The sequence below is a fragment of the Crocodylus siamensis genome, chromosome 7 (assembly GCF_052110815.1).
Source record: "Crocodylus siamensis isolate JL-2025a chromosome 7, ASM5211081v1, whole genome shotgun sequence".
Lineage (NCBI taxonomy): Eukaryota > Metazoa > Chordata > Crocodylia > Crocodylidae > Crocodylus > Crocodylus siamensis.
The window spans coordinates 2806420-2819645 of record NC_143401.1 but is presented as its reverse complement, the minus strand read 5'-3'; the positions used below and the strand labels follow the sequence as shown (position 1 = coordinate 2819645).

General features: G+C 45.9%; 1 protein-coding gene across 1 annotated transcript in view; it reads left to right on the top strand.

The window, feature by feature from the left end:
• The window catches only part of ARID1A (AT-rich interaction domain 1A), a 71157-nt gene that overhangs the window by 42377 nt on the left and 15554 nt on the right, over positions 1-13226 (top strand). Inside the window, exons 5-10 of the mRNA XM_090058395.1 lie at positions 2674-2914; positions 3342-3431; positions 4116-4283; positions 4790-5105; positions 6117-6262; positions 6351-6460. Coding sequence (XP_089914521.1) covers positions 2674-2914; positions 3342-3431; positions 4116-4283; positions 4790-5105; positions 6117-6262; positions 6351-6460 — 1071 coding nt within the window. The remainder of the gene's footprint in view (positions 1-2673; positions 2915-3341; positions 3432-4115; positions 4284-4789; positions 5106-6116; positions 6263-6350; positions 6461-13226) is intronic.

Here is a 13226-nt window from a genome sequence, read left to right as displayed (position 1 = left end):
AGCCAGAGAAAACAAGGCTACAATTCTTTTTTTCTTTTCCCCTAAAATTTTTACAAGAAACTGGACAGTCTTTCAGAGACCATCAGACTTACAGCCTGTTTGCATGTCCTCTTTTGCCAGTCACATTTTGTACCTCCTGTCAAAGGGAGACCAACTGTTTTAGGGCTGGTGTGAAGCTGTTAATATTTCTAAAGTGCTTTTAGATTCTTGGATGGCAAGCGCTAGATAAGTACAGGGCCTCAAGTCTACATCCCAGCTATGGCTGCATGGTTATACTGATGTGGGAGTTAATTTTAAAGCTACAACTTTAGCTTTCTTATTTAGTGTTGCAGTAGATGTCTAATGTTGCCCGAAACTTGTGCGTTAGGATAATGTGAACAATTTGACCGAACTCGTAGACTACAGAAGAAATTTATTTCGTGCTTAATGCAAAATTGTCCTGAAGTCCCAAAATAAGGTACAGACTTTTTTCTTTTTCTTTTCTTTTCTCTTTTTTTTTTTTTTTTAACCCCTTGGGTATGAGCAACTATGATGGCCATGTGCACAGCACTGTCTTGGGCCATCTTTACTGGAGTGATAAGTTTTTTGGTAGCTTTTGTGCCATAAACCAAATTTACTGCTCAGGCAAGAGACTGGAAGATCATGAAGTCCTGTGAACATTGTTTTTAGCTTTCACCGAAATATAAAGAGCACGTTTTTCTTGGGAAGATGGCAGGTATAAACACGTGCACTGATGGGATTTGCCTGATAAGAAATGGTCTTCATGCAAACTGAGCTGGTACTAAAAGGTGTAGGGGAGTGGTGAGATCTCTAATCCCTGAGAGGCTGATTTATTTCCCCTGTGTCAAACATGGCAGTTGACAAAACACTGGTTAGAGTTAAGTCATTTTGGAAAAGCACGACCGAAATCTGAAAAGGCTGAGAGATGATGACTTGCCCAGCGCATCTGCGGCGGGACGCAGACTGGAGCCCACACATCTGAAGTTGTATTGTGCTCAAAACCCCAAACTACATCTGTCTTGGCTTGGTTTTCTTGCTAGTTATGAGAGCCAGTATACCAGTGCTGCTGCACATGTGTGGTTCCCCAGGTACTCAAGAAGTAACGATTATTGAAGTTAAAAAAAATCTGTAAATAGTAAAAGGATTTTAACAGCCATAAAATATATATTTGAAATGCCGTGCGACTGCTATCCATTGATCAGTGCAAGGTATTTGATGCACTGGTGGGCTAGAAATGAATAGAAAGTAATATCCATGTGATAAGTTGGTCTCCTATTTCAGAGTAAATGTGAAATGTAGGTTAACATGTACCCTGTTGTTAAATCATCATCAGCATCATCCTCTCTGTGATCCCAGCTGCTTTTCCTGCTCTGCCAAAAATTGCCTCTCAAAAAGGGGTTTCTGAGAAACTTCTTATTCAGATATCTTCTACAAATCCACTGGTGCTGCGTTTCCTAGCCGCAACCCCCCTGCTTTGTCTATTTATCATCTCTTTTTTTTTTTTTAAGAGAAAAAAAGCTACTTTAAATACTCTTTCACTATAAGAAACACAACCTCAGAAGAGACCCTACAATTTTAGAGGATTAAACTCTGTCCTGTTGAACTTCATGCATAGTGTTCGGGCGGGGGGGAGGTGTAAAGTGCCCAGGACTTTATCTTGGTCTTTCATTGTGCTCTGGCACGTGTCTAAGCATGATCTCTTTGTGCCACAGATTGTCTTTACATCTGTGTCTTGTATAGCACCAAGGATATTAATAATTAACTCTACTTATAGTTACAACTTGTTAGTCAAGAGCTCCCCACATATGCATGCTGGTAAATACAAAACTGTGATATATATCGGCTTGCTTTCTTTATGCTGCAGTTTTCTAGCTACTCCTGTGCCAATTTAGGGCATTGAAACTAGTTCAAACAGGACTCTGCGCTTGCTTCATTCTCAAGGTGGATGTATGCAGCAGGGAGGGCCTTCTCTGTGTTTTTGCCTTTAGCAAAAACTGAATCTTAGTTCTGTAAAAAGAAATTTGTTCATTTCCAATATCTGTGAAAAAAGGGAAGTGGGCAGCCCAAAGAATGCCTTATGGTTTGCTTTAAATCTCTGTGTCGAGTTTGTTGTATTTTTGTCTGTCTCGAGCTTCCCAGCCCATCTGAGGTCTGTGAATGGACTGAGGTTAGACGGGATTTCTCAGACTCTTTCCAAGGGTGAGCCACATCTGATTTTTGTGGACAATCTCTCTTCCTAGTCATGATCACATGGACTGTCTCTTCTTCCATTTGCTGTCTTGGGCATGTGGTTGTGGCAACCACAGCAGTGCCTTACAGAGGAGAATATAGTCTTCTTTTTCTTCTAATGTAATCCAGCGTCTCTGGAAACGAGTATGAGAATTAGCACCACGTGGCCAGCCAACTCTTCGGCCCACCAGCAAGCACTCCCCAAACCAGCTGGGGTCTGGGTTCAGGGATGGGCAACCAGGGTGAGAGATGTTGTTTCAGTCACTTGGGTCTGTGCTATAGATGTCCTAACGGATGGTAACAAAACCTGGGTTCATGGACTGCTGTTTGTTGTATGGTTGAGGGGGGCATGCAGTTGAATTCTGAGAAATTCTATTTCCAGGTGGTGCGTGGGAGAATAGACTGACTTCTGTCCCTTCTTGCGTGTCCTTCTGTGTATTGCAGGACCTGTCTGGGTCAATAGATGATCTCCCCATGGGTACCGAAGGAGCCCTGAGTCCTGGAGTAAGCACGTCAGGGATTTCCAGCAGCCAAGGAGAGCAGAGTAACCCAGCTCAGTCTCCTTTCTCTCCGCATACCTCTCCTCACCTACCAGGAATCAGAGGACCTTCCCCTTCCCCTGTTGGATCTCCTGCCAGTGTTGCTCAGTCCCGTTCTGGCCCACTCTCACCTGCTGCTGTACCAGGTAAAGGTATCCAGCCTGTGTATACTTTCTTGTGTCTCTACCAGACCTACGTGAAGAGCCGGATTAAAATGGGTAGTTAAGGAAATTTGTCAGGAGCCAGACTACTTTGACACCAGAGCTTCTTGTGCTAATATTTAGTTGTTTAATGGCCATGACTTGCAAGGAGCAGGCTTTTAAATATATGCTGCAAAGCCTTTAGTTGATTAACTGATCATGCCATGGCATGATCTTGTGTGTATTATAAGGAAAAATTAATTTAACTCTTTCCTTCCTCTTCCTTCTCCCATTGTTTCTCTTCGCCTACCTCCTGTAGACTTTTTTGTAGCTTCAAAAAAAAGCCTCCTGTGATGGCCTCAAGCCTGTGCACTCTGGATTCTCTTGTATGTGATTCTTGGGGATAACATGCTTGCTTCTTTCCATGATGCAGGCAATCAGATGCCACCCCGACCACCCAGTGGGCAATCGGACAGTATCCTGCATCCTTCCATGAACCAGTCGACCATAGCCCAAGACCGAGGTGTGTGCATGTGTTACAGGTTTCAACTGTACATTTCTGAATGCAAAGCAGGATGTATAAAGGAAAATTATTTGGACTGTGCACTCTTGAAGCAATCCCCTTTCACGTGCGAGACACTATTGGATAATATTCTGTTTGAAAGATTTGTCACAGCTGTGGAGGTTTGGGATGCATCCCATCAGAGTTGACTGTTACCAGTCTTCTGGATACCACATATTTTTGTTTTTTAGGGTTTTTTTCTTTTTTAAAGAGGCAAGTTCTCTTCAGCTCCTCTTCTCTTCGAAGAGCATCTTCTCTTCAGCTTTTAAAAGAACTTTCTGAGAGGGTTGCTTTTCCAAGAGCCGTGGCCTTAAACGTATGGTGTTTTACAACAGTTTTGGGCTCCCAACAGAAGAGCAGAGTTGCTGGGAGAAAGATGAATGTATAGTAAATCAGCATTTGCCAGCTCTTACTACGCAGTGCTGCTGCACAATGCAGATTTTTCCCGGTTAGATTGGCAGCAGAAAGTGAAATATCATTGTGAATGTTGGTAACTTTTTAAAATAGCAATTGCTGTAATATCTCTGCTGGGGCTGTCACTGGAATGTTTTCTCAGGGAATTCCCTTGAGCGCAGGGCGTGTGTGGTAGTAAGCCTTGGGATAATTGTGTCAATAAGTGCGTCGTTTGAATGTCTCGTTGATCAGGTTACATGCAGAGGAATCCTCAGATACCCCAGTATAGCTCCCCTCAGCCTGGCTCTGCCTTATCTCCACGTCAGTCTTCTGGTGGACAGATGCATGCCGGGATGGGACCTTATCAGCAGAACTCCATGGCAAGCTATGGACCGCAGGGAGCTCAGTATGGGCCTCAAGGTAAGAACGTGGGCCAGCTGTATAGGATGAAAAGCTGATGGACCTTTGCTGCAGGACTGTTGAAAGACGCGCAGCCCATAGCTATTGTCCTTTGTCGTTAATGGATTGCATCCAGAACACTGATGTGAAAGGGGCTATGCTTTGTGAGCCTTGCTTGAAGATAATGACAGGTCCCACTGCTCAGAGAACTAATTTGCTTGCGTTAGAGAACTTCTTGGTACTGGACTGAAAGCCCTCAGATAGCACATCCAGCATTGGAGACCCGATGGTCCTTTTCCTCTTCTGATGGGCTCAATAGTTCCATACTGCTTTTGAGTTGATGCTGTTGGTTGTTTTAAGACCTCATTTTATGTGGATTAGTTGTAAATACTTCGACATCATGCGGATGTGCTAAAATCCCCCCTCACCTTCCTGATATTTTGTTGGCAACCTTTTAATTGGAGATTTGTGTGGCAAGTCAGATGCTATCTTGCTGAATGTCATCCTTCTCCCCTCTGTCTCTGCAGGAGGCTATCCCAGGCAGCCAAACTACAATGCCATGCCTAATGCCAACTACCCCAGTCCCGGAATGGGAGGAACCATGAACCCGATGGGAGCAGGGAGCCAGATGCATGGCCAGACTGGTGTGCCACCTTATACTGGGCTTCCCCCAGGAAGGATGAGCCATGCAACCATAGGGAACAGGCCCTATGGACCCAACATGGCAAATATGCCTCCTCAGGTGGGAACAGGGATGTGTCCCCCACCAGGTGGCATGAACCGGAAAGCACAAGAAGCAGCTGCTGCTGCCATGCATGCTGCTGCCAACTCCATTCAGAACAGGTAAGATGCAAAGTTGCCCTGTGTCTCTGTGTATCCTTAACCCTTTCCTTCAGCATCTCTGGGGCTGACCCTGCATTTAGCCTTCAGAAGGACAGGCCCTCCAAGAAGTCGTTTCCATCACTGAAGGTTTAGGGAGGTACAAATGGAGTGCTTGGCTTCATGACACATTTGAGTTCAAATGTGGCTTGCAATTTTATGCAGCTTTTCCCATGAGCAAAGATGCCTTGCTTGATTTTGAGACCTTGCCTGCGTTAGCTGTTTTGTTGCTCAGGTAGTGTGTAAGATGGAGCATGCCTGGAAGAGCCAGTAAATCCAGCAGGCTGTCCTTTTTGCTGCTTCTTGTCAGAGTCAGGGTATGAAACTTAAGTGCTATTCACTTTTTCCTGTGATCCCGATGAGCACTAGAATGGGCAAAATAGGATTTGGAATTCGGTCCCACAGTGAAGAGCAGCATGATTTGTACAAAGAAGGGGGGAGTTATGTTGGATATGAATGCCAACCAGGGTGGCCAGGAGAGCATATAGGCTGGGATGTCTTAGGTGCCACTGAGAACCGATCAAGTATCCTGTCTTCGGGTTTTGTATGACCACCTGTTGCCTGATCATACACAGGACCCTGCTAGTGAAATTTTAGAGTTCCTAGTGGGAGGTGTGGAAGCATAGAGGCTTTTTAAAATTGAAAATGAGTTTCAGTACACTTGAGTTAGTTGAGTAGGATGCTACAGTCTCCATTGTAGAGAGAAATAATGGTTAATTTAGACAGGGTTCAACTTGGGGATCCTGTCAAGAGATAAATTTTCACAAGTGCTAAAGTCCCACTTTTTCAAAACTGTTTTGAGCCCAGACTCACTTTTGAAAATTAGGGTTTAGACTATGACGTAGTTTAGGTGTTCCTGATGGAAAAAGCATTCTTCCTTAGCTTGTTAGTTTTGTTTCAGCTGCAGCAGTGCCTCTATTAGCAAGCCCATACCAGTACAATACAAGACCCTAATGCTTTTGTTCCCTTCCTCAGGCCACCTGGCTATCCCAACATGAACCAAGGTGGAATGATGGGGACTGGGCCTCCTTATGGACAAGGAATCAACAGTATGGCTGGCATGATAAACCCCCAGGGTGCTCCATATCCCATGGGAGCGAATATGGCTAACAACTCCGCAGGTAAGCCATTGCTGACCCGCAGCAGTTCACTGGACTTCATGGTACTGGATTGAAATACAGTGTTTGAAGATTCTGTTTAATTTTCTAGGGATGGCAGCAAGTCCTGAGATGATGGGCCTTGGGGATGTCAAACTAACACCTGCAGCTAAAATGAACAACAAGGCAGATGGGACGCCAAAAACAGAATCCAAGTCAAAGGTAAAGCGTGTCTTCCTGTTGTCTTCCCAGGTGTCAGGGAAGTGGGAGAACATGACCTTTGTACACCAGTTTTAATTGAGCATGTGTTCAGGACCACGGTCTAATGGCACAACTCTGTTCAGTGCCTGACGAGTATATTCCACTTGCATTTAAAATGATGGCATGGTTGTTGAAGGAAGGTCTGTGTGGTTGCCTTTTGTCCGCATCCCACCTATGAAATCTTTTTATCTGTCTGACAGTTTATCATGTTACTTATGAAACGCTGCACCTTCACGGCCCGATCCTGGTGGGTGACCTGATGTCTGCAGCGCTTCTGACCTCACACGGGCAAATTTGCCATTATAGTTGGGTGGCAGGTTGCTTCAGAATAGGCTCCAGTTCTGTGTTTGGTATTGTTCCCATTTATTATTGTGGTGCTGTTGTAATGGTGCTTGAAGACACCAGTCAGGAGCCTGCACATGAGGGGTTATATATGCAGACATATACGCTGATGTGGTCTTTGCCCAAGGAGATTGTCATCTTTCCCCTCAAAGTATCAGTGTAAATGTTACTTTCTCTGTCTTCTGCAACTGTGGTCCATTAGACCAGGAAATCCATATCTCTTTTAGTAGAGTGACTAGTGGTCACGCACCTGCCAAAAACTGATATTTTCTCTTTTCACCCCTTATATTGGTAGGAAACAAATCTGTTGTTATATCAGAGTTCATCTATACCATTATGATACAGAATATTGAATGTGCGTTTCCGAAAGATACCGTCTCTACAGAATTCCCCTTCCCTGGTCTTAATGACGTGTAGCAAGATGAGAACTCCTCAGCTTTCAAAGGCTTTGACCTTCAGAGGGCAGTAGTAGAGGAGGCAAAGTGTTTGTCAGCCCTCTCGTGAGTCTAATATATATACCAGCCTCACAAACACTCCTGTTGGGCCCTTGCCTCTTGGCCATGATGGGGAAAGCTCCCTGCTGGATACGGCATTGAAGGCACATGGTGGTACTGAGAGACCACCTGTTTTTCTCATGTCTTCCAGTCAGGCTACCTTGAATATACCATAGCAGTCGGCATTTGGTGCAAGTGTGGTTTGATGGACCGGGGCTGAGTGATTGCACGCACATCTTGGTATTTTCCCCAGCAGTTAGTGCCTAGTTGGGCTCCTGCCTGTGCAGTATGGTTCAGTATTCTTCTCTGTCTGAGGTTTTCTTTGGAAGATCAGTGCTAGAGTTACAGGATTCCTGTGCCTTATGTGGAGTCAAGCTGCTTTGTGTATTGGTGTCTATGCTAGCTCCATTAGTGGTAGATTATTGGTCACTTTTTAACATCTCCTGTTTTTAATTTGAAGAACAGAAAAGCCTTGGAGCTACAGGTGACCAGGTCAGTGAAGCACAGCTGTAGTCAGGAAAATGATGTGGTTGGTTGCATAGCCTGACTTAGCTGACCATGGTATGCGGAGGTGCCAGAATGGATCACAGATGTTTCCCCATGCTCTTGTAAAATGTGGCCGGCACCTCCAGATGCTTTCTTGAGGCATGGCAGGTCTTGTGTGAGGGTTTCCTCAGGGCATTCGGAAGACCAAAGCATGAGTTTGCCAAACCACTGAATGTTGAGTTTCTGTCTCACTTGCCTGAGTACAGACCCATCTCTCTCAGAGAACCTGGCAAGCCAGCTTCATTAAGTCAATGGAGGTCAGCTCAAGGTGGTCTAGGGCACCATAAATATGGCAGACACTCCCAAGAGACACCCCTGGAAATGGTGCAGGTATCCAAACTCCTGGACATCTTGTACCCTCCACCGCCTGTGCAATGGCCTGCTGAAACCTGTGGAATGCATCAGCATCCATCCACTCTGGCCACATTCGACTGAGCAGACAGTTTATTAAATCACTTTCAGGAGACTTTTTACCTTCCCAGTACGGGGCTGGGTTTGGTAGTTATGGTACCAGAGACATCAGTGGCATTTGTACACATGTATGCGTTGCAGCACCAGGCGCTTTTAAAAGCACGCAGCGCTGCATCGCATGCATTTGTAGAAATGGTGAAATGTGTGTCAGTGGCGGCACACTTTTTTTTGAATTAAAACACACTGAAGGTTCGAAAGCACACAGCTGCCATTTTCTGCGCACTGATGTGGATGTCACCATTTATACAAACGTGTGTGATGCAGGACCGGGTGTGTCGGCTCGCCTGCTCCGCGCTGGATTTCTGGCGCGTCCGAGCAGACAAAGGTACATGTGTAAATGGTCCAGAACACCAGGGATGTTGGTAACATTTAGCCAGAGACTCAAAATGACTTTTGGATAGGGTGGAATATAAACCTAATAAATAAATCTGTTCGAATGCAAAGTATCAATCTGCCAGTCTTTGGGATGACTAATTACCACACATCTCTGTTCAAAGACAGTTGTTTTGAATAGGGACAGTCAGTCTCTCAATCTGAGTCTTCTGTAAGACCATTCACAGGACTAAAGACCCCCTTGTATCCAAAGAATGTCTGAGATATAATCCATGCAGACTTGACTGATCGTACGAGATGCACCCAACACAACAGCCCATGCTATGGCTAGAGCAGCAGGCAAGAGAAGATCTCCCTGGCTCCAGTCTTCATGGATTCCAAGGAAGGTCTAAACAGCCAAGGACTTTTCCTTTGGAGGGCAACGAACTCTTCAATTCAGATGCAGATGAGGCCCGTCAGAAAAGAAGCAAGCAAGAGCACAGAGCTTGGGAGCATTCCTTTTGAATTATTGTTCACAACCTTGAAGGGACTCAGGAATTGCCAAGACTTGATCTGTGCTGTTGCTGCATGGCCTGTGTCTTCCCTTTGTCACCAACCTTGAGAGTCTGGCAGAGGCTTTGGGTTGTGACCTATTTGCTGCTTCTCCCACCTTGGGCAGCTGCCTCTTAATTTTGGGCCAGTGGGTCTGGAAATTGTGAAAAGGATATCTTGTTCTTGCACACACTTTATCTCCCTGCCTACTTTATTTTCAATGACACTTTTTGCGATTTATTCTGTTAAAACAAAAGGGGGATGTCCTTCTGCAAATGTTAGCGGTGTAGGAAGTGCCTGTGGAGTTCTGGAAGCAGGATTTTATTCCTGTTATGTTCTCAGCTCAGTGAAAAGTTGGCATCCCATTCTGGACTTCTGACAATTGGTTTTGTGATTTCAAGGTCAGGACAGTAACTTTAGCTTCTACAATTCCCTTGCTAGGCGTTCAAGATTGGCTCATTGTACTTGACCCGCAAGAAGCCTGCTTTATATATTCACTTGGTTGAGCTGCAGGAATATCTCTCATTCCTAACGGAAAAGTCTCTACTAGTAGAGGAGCCTGTGCTGCAAAAAAATAGCTGTGTTTTATGTCAACTGATAAGGGAAAGCACAATAATTTCAGCTCTGAGGCAGGTGCATATTGAATCAAATGTGCCACTTCCTTGGCTCCCATAGCACCTTGGCAGACCAACTCAGCAGGCAAGCATAAGTGGCCTGTTAAACTCAATCCTGCCAAATGTTCCTTTTTTCCAAGCAGAGATCCCTAGAAATACCCGTGCTAGCTGTGGACCAGGGTGCAGTCAGACATTTTGTTCCAGAGGCAGTTCAAGCCAAGGTCCCCTGCGAGATAGATGCTTCTCTGTCTTCTGGGTCATGGGGACTAAGTTGCACCTTACTTCAAAACTGAAGCCAGATGCAGGACTGGTGCTGACTGTGGCCTTAGCATAGATCTAGCAGTTCTGGTATTTTGGTCTGATGGAAACCTTTCAATACAGTCCCTCATCATTGCTTTACCTGCCCTGCTGAACAGTGCTGTGGAATGATCTGGTCTTGCTCACAGACCCAACTTTAACTCTGTCAACTTGGATGTTGGCTACTGAAAGTGCTATTCTGTACCCTCCGCCTCCCCATTTAGCATTGGAAAGCAGTCTGGTTGCTCTTTGAGCATCTCGGCATCAGTTCATAGATTCATAGGTTCATAGATACTAGGGTCGGAAGGGACCTCAATAGATCATCGAGTCCGACCCCCTGCATAAGCAGGAAAGAGTGCTGGGCCTACATTACCCCAGCTAGATACACATCTAACCTTCGCTTGAAGACCCCCAGGGTAGGGGAGAGCACCACCTCCCTTGGGAGCCCATTCCAGACCTCGGCCACTCGAACTGTGAAGAAGTTCCTCCTAATATCCAATCTAAATCTGCTCTCTTCTAGCTTGTGGCCATTATTTCTTGTAACCCCCGGGGGGGCCTTGGTGAATAAATACTCACCAATTCCCTTCTGTGCCCCCCTGATGAACTTATAGGCAGCCACCAGGTCACCTCTCAACCTTCTCCTGCGGAGGCTGAAAAGGTCTAGTTTCTCTAGTCTCTCCTCGTAGGGCTTGGCCTGCGGGCCCTTAACCATACGAGTGGCCCTTCTCTGGACCCTCTCCAGATTATCCGCATCCTTCGTGAGGTGCGGCGCCCAGAATTGCACGCAGTACTCCAGCTGCGGTCTGACCAGCGCCCGATAGAGGGGAAGTATCACCTCCTTGGACCTATTTGTCATGCATCTGCTGATGCACGATAAAGTGCCATTGGCTTTTCTGATGGTTTCGTCACACTGCCGACTCATGTTCATCTTGGAGTCCACTAGGACTCCAAGATCCCTTTCCACTTCCGTGCCACCCAGCAGGTCATTTCCTAGGCTGTAGGTGTGCTGGACATTTTTCCTCCCTAGATGCAGCACTTTGCATTTCTCCTTGTTGAACTGCATTCTGTTGTTTTCTGCCCACTTGTCTAACCTGTCCAGGTCTGCTTGCAGCTGCTCCCTGCCCTCTGGCGTGTCCACTTCGCCCCATAGCTTAGTGTCATCTGCAAACTTGGACAGAGTACATTTCACTCCCTCATCCAAGTCGCTGATGAAGACATTAAAGAGTATCGGTCCAAGGACCGAGCCCTGCGGGACCCCACTGCCCACACCCTTCCAGGTCGAAACCGACCCATCCACCACGACTCTCTGGGTGCGACCCTCCAGCCAATTCTCCACCCACCGGACTGTGCAGTTGTTTCCTTTGACATTGCTCTCTCCCCCATTGCTGAACTGCCTTCCAGCTGTGAAATAATATGGGCTTTGTCAGCGCTGTAGGGTCCCTTTAGCATTAGTACCTGCACATTGCCTTCCTATGCAGGCCGCACTATCATTTGCCCCCTGTACCCAGTAAGTGTATTGAGGGCCTCTTCCCCTTCTAACCCTCCCTCTTTAAGAAGGCCCTCTAGGCCCCCACTGTAAGTGGGATTGAGGGATCCTCCAATGTGAGCATTTAGCAACCTGCTTCCCTGAAATACATATGAAATCCATTTTGGTGGCCATTATATCAGTTTGAAGGGCAGGAGAAAGCATGGCCTTTCATGGTCTTTCTGCAGTGTTTTTAAGGATGGACCTTGTCCCAGGTTTCTGAGGTTTTTCAGAACTGTGACTCGTTTTTTTTCATCTCCCAAGTCTACTTCTCAAAACCTGTACTCAGCTTCAAGAAAGACTAAACTTTTATGGTAGTAAGCCTGCTGTCTTCACGTAGACGAGACGGATGCTTGGGAATATGCTTAGACTAACACCACTCTGCAAGAAGGGTGAAGGGCGGGTGCAGTGTCATCTGTTTCTGATTTAAGGTCTCTAAGTATATGGAGATTTGTGATAACTTAGCCAATTCACCCCCTAGTCCGATTTATGACTTGGTGTTTCCTGTGTGTTACAAGAATGCCCCTGTCTCTGGAGTCTGTAGGGTAACTATGAAATGAAAAGGGTAGGGGGGAGATGTTTCTGATGATTGAAGAGCTGACGGATGGCTCCAGATCATCCTGGCACTTGAACGAATGCCTGGTCAAAAAAAGGCTCCTTCCGTCTTGGAAAGTCATTTTCTTAGTGGCAGCGACTTCAGCTCATACATGGTGCTGCAGACTTGCCCCATGTTTCTCTAAGTGGTGCTAGAGTTTCTTTAATGATCCTGTTTTCTTACATCTGCGTGCCCAACCTGGGCAGTTTTCCACGTGTATAACCACAAATCCAGGCACCGGTTTTGTTAGCTTTTCTATTTGTGGTGGCCTAGAGTCCTTCAAATCTACTTGACATCAGTTTGCTAGCTAGTACTGAGAACAATGGGCCCACACCTCTGTGGATGCCTCATTGTACATGTTTCTATGGCCTGCCTCATTTGGGACTAGAAAGCCCTCGTTAAAGTTCTCTTTCGTTTAAGTTGAGGCTGCCAGCAGAGCTGCCGTGGGTTCTTCAGTTGTTGACCTAAAGCTGTTACGTGGACCCTTTGACCCAGACACTTCTGCAGAACTGCTTGGATTCAGCGTCCAAGAGAATTCTGCTTTGGACTCTGCTCCAAATCCTGTTTCCAGGGTGGAGGATAACACAGCTCTCCCTTCCACTTACCTCCAAAACAGCTCTCATCCAGGTACCTCTCGGATACGGTTAGCCAACTTGTTACACAAAGTTCTTTCTAATTAGTGTCCTTTTCTGCAGACAGGAAGGGTGTTTGGTATTGTACCATTGGGGTACTTTTCTTCTATGTCTGGAGGTAAACAAGAGAGGAGGCAACGAGGGAAGAGAGAAATTTCTCTTGAGGCTGCTGGCATTGTACAAAATCTGATCAGAAGCTGCAACAGATTGACTCATTAGGGAAAGAAAAATTTCTAAGGGAAGCAATCCTCTTGCAGGATGTGCCCACCCACTCTCCTCCCACCAAGTGCTTTGCATCTAGGCTTTATTTTTCTTTGGGACATGTCTTTTTTTTTTTTTTTTTATTG